This window comes from Crassostrea angulata, chromosome 1 (genome assembly GCF_025612915.1).
Source record: "Crassostrea angulata isolate pt1a10 chromosome 1, ASM2561291v2, whole genome shotgun sequence".
Classification (NCBI taxonomy): domain Eukaryota; kingdom Metazoa; phylum Mollusca; class Bivalvia; order Ostreida; family Ostreidae; genus Magallana; species Magallana angulata.
In genome coordinates, this window is record NC_069111.1 from 31,145,474 (window position 1) to 31,156,616 (window position 11,143).

General features: G+C 35.1%; 1 protein-coding gene across 1 annotated transcript; it reads left to right on the forward strand.

Moving 5' to 3' along the window:
- Positions 1 to 758: 758 nt before the first annotated feature.
- LOC128180058 (KAT8 regulatory NSL complex subunit 1-like) lies at positions 759 to 10,966 on the forward strand. Its single transcript, XM_052847870.1, has 9 exons — positions 759 to 913; positions 1,310 to 2,728; positions 4,272 to 5,080; positions 5,352 to 5,451; positions 5,567 to 5,661; positions 5,929 to 6,042; positions 6,462 to 6,720; positions 8,806 to 8,881; positions 8,997 to 10,966. The coding sequence occupies exons 2-9, from the start codon at positions 1,479 to 1,481 to the stop codon at positions 9,708 to 9,710; spliced, it is 3,417 nt and encodes a 1,138-aa protein (XP_052703830.1). The 5' UTR covers positions 759 to 913; positions 1,310 to 1,478; the 3' UTR covers positions 9,711 to 10,966.
- Positions 10,967 to 11,143: the final 177 nt, after the last annotated feature.

The following is an 11,143-nucleotide window of genomic DNA, read 5'->3' on the forward strand; positions in this document are numbered from 1 at the left end:
CACGTACGTACTGTTCGTAACAAAGAAAATGTGAGATAGTTTAATTTGTTTGCATTTTTTTTACACGCACAACCTCAAAGGTTTTTTTTTCTTACTTAGTTAAATGAATTTAGCTGATAGACGGATCTCAAAGTTGGGAGGAAACTTGTTCACCATTATTCTATTATATCTTTTAGTCCGTTTTTGTGGTCAAAATAAACTAGCTCCCATATGCAAAAAAGAGATAACACTGAAAATTAGCAAAGTGAGACTATATAAAAGCGATTAACCATGTAAACGTAACAGAAATATAGATAATAAATTCACTTTCGTTATATGTGTTTGTATAACGTACATTACTTCGATATATCTATAATTAATATATTTTCCATTTTCTTTAAAGTTTCAAGTGTTGTGAAAATCTTTTGCCGCTATTTTGATAAAGTCTCATAAACTCTAGCGCGTCATTTATTTATAATGTAGGCTGATCTATCAACCTCCCTCTGTAGATGCCAATTACTCATTCTAACACCCTGTTGTATTGTGTTGGTGATGCTTATATACCAAAACATATTCCTTTTAATCTTTGTGTATAAGGTATAAATCGAAAGGCTACATTTAATGCCTCTGTTGAACAAGTTGTTTTCAATTCTAATTTTCTGACGGGGGTGTTGTGTACAAATGGCGGAAGAAGTTCTCTTACTGAACCAACCAATGGTTGAATATTCGGTAGAGGGGGGTATAGCTATTGGAGAGTGTTCTCCGAATAATGAATCGCGCATATTTGTAATATCATGGCTTTGCTGTAAACCCTCTGTACGCCATTACGGTGAATTTGGAGCGTACGGGCGGACGAAAACGTACATTGCGAAACTTCCCCGTATAGATATGATCCATCATGATTTATGCTCTTAAGAAAAGAAGAGGATTAATGGTATTATTGAGTTATATTTTTGTGTATATTTTTTGCATATTTATGCTGGGAAAAGCATGCGAAATTGAGTCAGACGACATTACATGCGCTTTACAGGGACGTGGCCCGGAGATCACGTGGTTTGACGATTGTTTAATATCATAAACACAATTTTGTCGCATAATTTGAACTTTTTCTTGGTTGACATTTTATAGATGCATCAGATAAATCATACATTTTATCATGTGTCTCATGTTATGTATTTAACGGTTGAAATCGATGCTTGTTTTGTGTTTGTTTGGAGTCGAGATAAAAGTAGGTCAGTTAAGAAATCCATTTCCTGGACGAGTTTTCGTGTGTAATAAATATTTATAGTAATGTGGCAACATGTGTAAAATGTGTTTCGATATTTTATAGGTATACATCAAAGGTAACTGCAAAGGTTATGCTGGGTGTACTGTTGGAGAATAGCCTTTGTCAGGAAGGATTCTGCCATCCCCATGACATTGCATCAGGCGAGTCGCCAGTCTAACTTTGTAGTGAATTCAAAGAACTATTGTATTGAATCGTATTATTGTAACATTGTATGTCTGCTCCACTTTCCCTGAGAGTATGCTGTCTTGTTGCAATGGCGCCTGCACTCACTGACCCAGTGGTGACCCAGACAAAGTTAAAAATAAAATTTCCAAAAGTCTTGGACCCTTCTTTGAGCCTGCCACCAGGGAAACTTGTGGAGGTGAAAAGCAGCTTGCAAAAAGACGACATTACCAGGAAAAAAGAGGCAGCAAGTTGTAAAGTTACCCTGAATTCAGTTTTAAATTTCAAACAAATTGAGGACAGTATTTTTAAAACTGTCGGGCTCAACTCGAAGATCAAACAAATCAAGATTATTCAGAAGGGTGGGAGCAAGATCAAGGACCCCAGATTGGCGGGGGTGGTTCACCATAAAGATAATTCTGGTAATTGGAAAATGAACCAACCTTTGGAATTTGTAAATGGAACGCCGAAGGAGAATGGTTTGAAAACAGCAAACGAGTTGAAAAATTCCATTGAGTTCAGAACATTGACTACGAATCTCAACGGTGATCATGATCCGATAAATCATAACCAAGTGACTCTTCAAAATGGAGATCAGGATCAAGCATCCAAAGTTAATTCTGTGACAGATATGGTAACGGCTGTGAATTCTGAAGCAGAAGTTGCTCGAGATGATATATGTGATGGTGCAGATACAGACACTCACCTTGTGGACATCGAAAATGACGAGATTGATCCTATTAAGTCTGAGAAAGAATTAAGTGAGGAGGTTAGTGAAAAACAACATGTTCTTGAGAGAAGGGCAGACAGACTTTTGAGAAGGTTGCGTCGTTTACAAGGACGTCAGCTGGAAACGCACATTCGAAATCAAGTTGGGAGTTATGTGAACTTCCTACACCGCAATCTCCAGTCTGTGGCACACCGGTCCATGGGAATTTCAGGTCCACATTCAGAACTCAAGGCAGAACTCTTAAAAAGTGAAGATGTGAAGAGTTTATCCACAGCAGCTTTAGTGAATTTAGTGAGGAAAATTCAGTCCACGCAAAATCAGGCTGCACTCAGCAAACGTATAGCCACACAAACAAAGAAAGTTAAGGAGGAGAAACCATCTCAAAGTGTGTTGGTTATAGATGGACAGATCTGTAAAGAGGCCAATAGAGTGTCTGGACACCTCAAAACAAATCTGCATCACATGCTGAACACGCTGGACTCGGATGCCACAGAGAGCAGCTCAGGGGGAGAAAGCTGTGATGAGGAGGATGAGTTTGAGAGAGAAAGGAAGATTCCTCCACCACCTTTGTAAGTCGATATGTATTGTTTGTCTTAAATGTGTTTTCTATCATGACTTTGAATGACTCACAGAACAACATTTCATTATTTGACATTGACAAAAGCTACAGCTATGACCTCAGTAAGAAGATAGATATACATCAAGATAGATATTTACATCAAAATAAAATACAGTTATTTACATGTATTAATTTTGGACCAGATGTAGTAATAAACAAAAAGTTGAAATTTTTTATCAGAAATGTTTTGAGACATACCCTGAAATATAAGTTGACTAAAAGCCTTATAAATAGCATCCTTGATTTTTAATTTGTATAATGAAATTGGACATTATATAAAGAAAAGAGTATTTTGTATTCTTGATAGGCAATGCATAAATTGAAGCAGATGGAAAATATGTTGTGATATGCTATTTATAGTAATGGGGGGAAAACCCAAGGGAAAAGTCAAAAGTTGGTAGACATTTCAGATAAAAAGGTTTGAAAATTTTTCATTTAATAGAGAGAAGGATGATCCTTCCTCTTGTAAGTAATTTAATGGACCTTGACATAAATGCCTGATGTAATAACCTATAGGCTGTGTTCATCATGTTGAGGCCTTGAAATCAATAATGCTCCATTCATATTAGAGGTTAACCATAGAGGCCATGCAACTGAAATATTATTCATATATTGCATAATACAAAGAGAAAAGATTAAGAAATCAACCCCTTTCTCTACACTGAAAAATATCAGGCATAAGACTACTAGAAATGAACTTTCCTTCAGTTGTATAGTGTAGTATGTAAAAGATGTTGAGATGTCGAGAAATACAAAGAAAGACCTGTTGTAATCTTACCACTGACAGAAGTCTAGTGGTATTGATTAATTGGTGGATATTTTATGTTTACATCCATATCGTACGATGTACTAGGTACTATTGATTTGTATGTTGTCAGTCTACCTGTGCATTTAATTTTTCCACAGGAGATACATACTTTCTTATCTGATATAATCAAATAGTTCAGAGACAGGTGTGTAGAGCATGCTTAGCACTTAGCAGCCTCTTTTGTGTTTATAATACACGTTTTATTTTGACTAGACAATGGAATGCAACCTTTGTGCTTAAAAGAAAGAGATTTACTTGACTTCATTAGGATAATAAATAATTATGTACCCTAAAAACTCTTGAAAATAAGCAATGTTTAATAAAAAATTTTGGAGACAGAAATTTCTAATCCATAACTGATGAGTTAGTTGTTATGAATATACCCTTGAAAAAACTTAAATTAGCATCAAGGAAGACAAAGTTACTAACCATATGGATATAGCTTTGCCCTCATTAGACTGCCGTCTATCCAGCAAAGTCTGACTTTTTTTTTTTAATAGTGAGCTAAGACCTGTCTATTACCATTTTCTTTTGTGTCCTAATACTTTAGATCTAGAATTACATTTGTACATCAAATGAATGCAAGAATTGGTGTAGCTGATGACTGTTGTTCCTCTATATGATGTTCATGGACCATTGGAATGTTTTCACAAATCAATTTTTTATGAGCTCCATATATTTTCAGGCATCGGAGAGCGGAGTGGAAGTGGGCTTCTGAACGGGCAGCAGTAGCATGCCGCTGGACATGGTTACAGGCTCAAGTCTCAGATTTGGAGTACAGAATTCGACAACAAAGTGATATTCACAAACAAATTAGGCATAATAAAGGCAGCGTTGTTCTTGGAGAGCCTCCTTCACTTGAAGAACTTGGTGCGCGCTTAAGGCAGGCTCGAGCAAATGGCAAATTGTTATCCCCTATTGAAACCAAAATAGCAGACTTTGATGCAAAGAATGTGTCAGGATCCCCTTGTAATATAGCTGCTGTAATGTCCAATGTAAATCGCCAAGCAACAAAACTAACACAATCACTTGGAAACTGTCTAACACCTATACAGTCGAACTTATTAACAGAGAACAAATTAAAAGATCATGGGCAATGTAACAACTTAAACGGTGTTGTGAACTCTGGGCATCCATCCTCAGTGACAGAAGAACACTCAAACGCATTACCGGGGCCCTCGGGTGATGCTTCTTCATTGGAACAATCTCCCGCCTCCTCTCTCATGGACGCTACTTGTCAGGCCGCTCGCTGTCGCCCAGTGCGTAGTTACAGGAAGCGGAAGTTGTTGCGGACATCTGGCCTTCATCAGGTGTCGCGTAAAGCTGCACGACTGTCCACAGTGAAGTGTCATTGTTCTCCGCCTTTCTCTTCTTGTCCCATGTGCGGGGGCCGTTACAACAATTCACAGACTGTAGATGCCGACACCATGCCTGTGAATGAGAGAGTGTCCCTTCTTGATCCATCCTGTCACCCAGTGTTGTCTTTCAATGAAGGTAAGAAGATCTAATTAATAAAGTTCAGCATTGAAACAATATTTTATGTTACAAAAAGTTCATGTAACCAATTTGATTTTTCTTTCTCATACATACAAAGATGATGGATACAAAAGCAGTGGATATTCATTTTGGGTTGTCTTTCTTTGCATATCAACTTTTCTGTAAATGGTTACCCATTTTGACATCAAACAATATTAAATTTGCATTTGCTAGCAAATTGGTGAATTAAAGAACTGAAAAGGCTTGAAGTTATAATTTCTTTCCACAGAAATTCCTTTGACTATCCACTTTGAGGCTTTGCTAAAGAGTGGAGATTGGCAAAACAAACCACCACCGAAAACTACAAAACTCCTGCCATCAGACAGAAAGTGAGTGATGCTTGTTTATAACATGATCAACAAAATCAATTCATTGTTTAGTGTTTATATTGTTCATTATTACAAATCTAAATGATCAAAATTTACTTGAAACTTTCAATTGTAGACGCCAGAAGTTGTTGGTTCCCTCCGTGCGTGATAAAGTAAGAAAGCAGACAAAATATGCAAAGGGAGCAGCAACAGCTTTGCTTGCATCAGCAAGTAAGTGTGCTATGAATAAAATTACATCGTACTAATGCCATAGACATCTTAATCAAAAAGTATATTCTTTTTTGAGTAGGTGGGATATGTGTTCAATTTTATAGCAATTTAAAGTCGGATATTTAGTTGTCAAATAAATATTACATGTGTAAAAGCTATCAAAGAGTGGCCTAATTGTGAATGTAGTTTAGTTGTAGTGAATAAAGAACTTAACACAGAAATCAAATTGATAAATGAATTTATCACGTAACCATTTCCATTATTTAGAACTGCGTAACAAGTATGAAAAAAGGACACCAACTAAAGGCAGACCAAGTTTGAAGTCAACCAGAAAAGTCTCAGATCTCAGAAAGAGGAGAATGGCAGATAGTCTTTCATTTGGTAAAAATCTGACAATTTTTGTTATGATATCTTGTTTATTATTTTAAAAAAATCATGTAAGTTTGAAGAAGAAATGTTGAAAATAATAATTAAACAAGGCCATTAATTAGAAAATGGTTTGGTGTCTCATGACTCAATGTGTACACTTTGAGGTTAAAGGGAATGCTTTTTTGTTTCCATGTGCAGAAAAATTACTTATGTACAAACTATATAATTTTTTTCATTAAACTAAAAACCAAAATTTGATGCTCATGTTCATGATTCATAGAAGGAAAACATTTTTTTTAAAGATAGTCCAACATTGAGATAATCAGTGGAAGGAAGAAATGGAAAAAATCCCTATACATTTGATGTCATTCTTTTAGGCAAAGAACTTGTATGTCTGCTTAGCTCTCTAAATTCATTCTGTATTTTTACAGCACTGAAACAGAACAATTTTGAAGATGGACAATTGTCAGGAGCCTCTGATTATGATGATGAAGATTACTTAAATTGTGGTCGAGATAACCTCCTCTCCTCCAGTGGTGCCTCGTCCGGTTTTAAGGAGCTGAAGGATGCCACCATGAGGAAACGACGGCTAGAGAGTGCCTATGACATTGACAACATCGTCATACCATACAGCATTGCATCAGCAACACGCGTTGTCAAATTAGAGTATAAGGAAATAGTGACACCTAAGTATGTTGTATTGAAGAATCATGCTTGTTTTAGAGACAGTATTGGAATATTTATTAGTTTGTTCTTGTTCTGAATGTCAATTTTTGCTAATTGAGGACTGAAATATTAACAGCATTTAAGTAAAAACTGGTGTTTAGAAAGATTTCAAAAGCTTATTTTAAAGATTAAATTAAAGATAGTTTTTGAAATCTATTCTGATAAGATTGATAACTTTGTCATCACCCTTGAAATTCATATTATTAATCTCAAGGGGATGATGAATTGCTAGTCCTATAATTCAGATTTATGAAAAATACTATTAGGCTAAATAAAATTGAAATTACGGTTCTCAGGCCCGTGCGCATCCGTTTTGAGGGTGCCGCATTGCTAATTTTATTGCATTTTCAATAAAATAAAAAGTTGATAATGCGGCGACCTATCCGGAAAAAAAAAGTTTCCGCTTTTGGTTTGCATGTAGTTTTACTTTCGTTTCTAATACGCAGCTTCCGGTGTAGTCTTAATCATTAAGTCGCTTATTTTCGTAAGTAAAAACTTTATGATCCAAACCTCCCAATGATATAGACGATACTAGTAAAAATGGGGTCGATGGAAATTTTGGACTTAAAACGAATCAAAATGTCTGCTGTTTCGATTTGTATCCGCCATGGAACCCGGTTAATTCTACCGTGGAATATAATTGAGAGTTTTTCCGATGGTTGTTGTCTGTTAAACCTGTACGAGGGCGTGAAATCGATAAAATTCGATTGGAAAAGTTGGACCTCCCCAGAAAAAATACTTGGTGCCTTCATTTCTTTGTCAGTTGGCAAACACAAGAACAGTTTGGACGCCGCGATTTTAACCATTATAAACTTGCGGGGTTTAACGATATCTACTGTGTATTCAGGACTTACTTCTTAACTCAAGTTAACTGTGAAGAAATGTGGTTCCAGTAACTGTCGGATATGATTGGCCCCGAGATTGCATAATGATATCTCTAGCCAGTTACACAACTTTCCTGATCCAGTGCCAGGTATTTTAGAGTAAACATCAAATATGTCATTTTACGTTTTGTAAAGTGGATTGATATTTTTCTTTATTTTTAAATGACTGTCATTTATTAAAGGAGAAGAAGGACACTACAAGGAGTTCAGTGAGGTTTTTGAACCAATACTACAGAGGAACACTGTCCTTCTTTATCATCAAAATGAGCACAATCAACTGCAAGCAGACATGGAATTCAATTTAGTCTATCTGCTCAGACTGCAAAACAATGAAACAAATGGGAACCTGCATAGATTGTCCGAAACCCAGAGTCTTATAAGTTATATAGTGCTACTAAACTTGGTGCCCAAGAAAGTACCTTGCTTACAAAAATCATTGGACTTTATCAGTTTTCATGTTGATCTGAACTTCAGGAATTAGAACCTAATAATCCTGAAAAAGCACCCTCAATATGCGCCCCATTGTAGAAAGTTTATATGAGATCAAATTTAGCCTGTGCATCTCCAATTGAGACCCCCTACTACATGTACAATTCTGTTGTATTTCCCCCAATATGCTATCACTGTTGGACACAAGACACAGATACAGAAGATGGACAGTACCCTATATGTCATGATTGTGTTGTTTCACAACGACAGCTTTGTAAAAACGGAAGGATGTTCAAAGCTCCAGAGCAAAGAAGCAGACAAAATGAAAACAAATAGTTCACTTATAAAAAAAATAAATGTTTTTTCATTTGATCTAAATATTAAATATCATTGTTGTACTTTGAAAGTTGGACTGTATTTTCAAACATGCATTGGGGTGTTTTTATCTGTTAAAATATTTAATAGCTATCCTTATTAAATAATAAAACAGCTGTTTGAATAAAGAAAATCTTGTTTTTTTTAAGTTGTAGGTAGTTGATTTCTTTCCCAAATAAAAAAAAGCCTCCCTCATCTGTTTTTTTAACAATAAAAAAGAAAAAAAAAAGCCTCCCTCCCTCATCTAATTTTGAAAAACTTGGCCTGAGAACCAGAGAATTAATTTTATGTGGCCTTAAGAACATAGATATTATGAAATATGATAGTTAATAAATGGATATAATTTTTTTGTTCTGAACAGATGGAGAGATGTAACAGATGCCTCTGAAGAATTAGAGAATACAGCAGAAGAAAATAAAACTGAGTTACCTGAAGAGGTACTTCATTCAAATGATTTGATTCTTTTGATGAAAACACATGAATCATGTATTTTATGAATTTGAGGCTAGAAACAGTTCATTGTATTCATCAAGTTCAAATGTTTCATTTTAGATTGAGGATACATCAGATGAATTTTTTGCTGATATGCATGAAAAATGTGAAATCCAAGAAAAGAAGCGTTTCCAGTCTTTCGTACAGTACCCAAGTCGTCGCAGTCGGGGATCCAGGAATGATTCAGGACCCTTAACTCCAGACATGGTGTCCAGTGATGTAAACATTACCAATGAAAGTAGTGATGGTGCACTTAAGATGGAAGAGGATTCTCGTCAACGAAGTTTTACCCTGTCATCCAGTGGAGGGAGTCACACTAACCTAGCTTCTTCTCTGCGAGAGGAAGTGTTTCGTCGTAGAAGTAGTTCTGCATCGTTGCGGCGGTCTAGTGTTAGTGTAGGCACTGACGACCTGAGTATGGACTACGACGATGGTGAAGTGGTAGAACCCTGGCCCATTCGAACTTTCCCTCTCTCCGAGGAACAACTGCAAGAACTAAAAGTCAATATTTCTCTTTCGGAGGAAGAAAATACAACCTACTTAACTAGGAATAAGATCTCATCAAACAGTTCATTAGTGGAACTGAACAATGAGACCAATGTTACTGAAGGAGCAACAACATGTGAAGCCATGGACACACATGTAAGTGTGCCTCAATCTCCCAACAGCTCAAACGGATCAAATTTGAGTGAAGATCCAAACGATCCAGAATGGACTGTTGGCAATGGGGAAAAATTTGGCGACAAGAATGGAATTAAATTTGGTCGTAGATGAAACCAAGTGACCAAATCGAAGTGCATTACTGAAAGATGTTAGATTTACAAGTAGATAATAGCTTGTTAAGTTTTTATTGTTTCCATTGATATTGTCCAGAGTAAAGCGTGATACTGTATTTGTTTGCATCACCTATGATGGATAATTCAAGAACATTTTTTGTTAGTGCTATTTGGAGGAAGATATCTTCATTATGCATTTTCTGAAACATTACAAATTATTTTCTTTTCACTATTTTTCATGATAGGAGGTTAAACTCTAGATAAATAAAGGATCATTAATTTTTTTAATTTAAAAAAAAAATATGTCACAGAATTTAGAACCCATTTTGCTTCTATGATATTGGATGTACATGTATCTTAACTCCAACCATTGAAATGTTAATACCCATTCTTACTCACTGTTGGTTGTGTGTATATACAAATGTTATATTTGAAAAAAAAAATTGGTTGAATTGTGAAAGATTTGTCATTTTCAATGGACAGGGTTAATTTTATTTCTGAACTTTCAAGATGCATTGAATTTTTTATGCTGTTTTCTTTGGGTATTTACAGTAAAAGAAAATATTTTAAATGAATGATCATAACATCCACTTCTTTGTTGCTCCTGTTGTATATATATAATATGATTTATTTTGTAGCACAGAGATTTTTTGTATTATAATCCTGTACAGAGTTTTTTTATTTGAAGAACTGAACAACTTGGCCTCATAGTGCTATACTTCTTGTTTTTTATGACCAATCATTTAAAAGTTTGCAATGAATCTGAAATCATGTACGTATCTATAAAAAAGCACATTTTTCATTAAGATAACTTACATTCCATGTCCCATAACCATGTTAATTCTTTGAAGTGTATTAGAACTTGGCCAACTGAGGTAATAGTGGAAGAAAATAAGATTAATTCCTTAATTATGTTGAATCATGGATTAATTACAGTTTTTCCAATTTTTTTGAATGTCAGTATTTTTATGGAATTTTTGTTTTCTTCAAAAATGTGAATAACCAATGTCAGTTTTCTGTGTGAACCAGTTCTGCAGGAAGACCCCCCAAAAAATCTTCTTTTCAAGAAATCAGTTTATTTGATTTAGTATTTCTAGAACTTTGATTTTATTTTATATGAATGAGCACCTCATTTTGTTATTAAAAAATGATCAGACCTTTTTCTTTTAGCTTAAGATCAAACTATACTTCAATAGTATGTATGATGGCTTCTTCATGGAAATGAATTAAAAAATAAAAGAAAATCCTTCAAAATATTGTTTTCATGCATTTTATGTAGGTAAAACTATTTCAATTACAATGCATCTTTTAACCAGTTTGTTACATCTGGTTTTAATTGTCCCTAATGTTTCACTAGTGAATACAAGAAGAGTTTTATTACATATTTCTGAGTTTAAAAGTTGGTCCAATTGAATTCAAATCGCTTTAACA

Excerpts from the sequence above, each read along its gene's own strand:
- LOC128180058 (XM_052847870.1), top strand. The coding sequence starts at position 1,479 with ATGTCTGCTCCACTTTCCCTGAGAGTATGCTGTCTTGTTGCAATGGCG. Across the intron at positions 2,729-4,271 it reads AAGATTCCTCCACCACCTTT|GCATCGGAGAGCGGAGTGGA; the intron begins GTAAGTCGATAT and ends ATATATTTTCAG. Across the intron at positions 8,882-8,996 it reads AAACTGAGTTACCTGAAGAG|ATTGAGGATACATCAGATGA; the intron begins GTACTTCATTCA and ends GTTTCATTTTAG.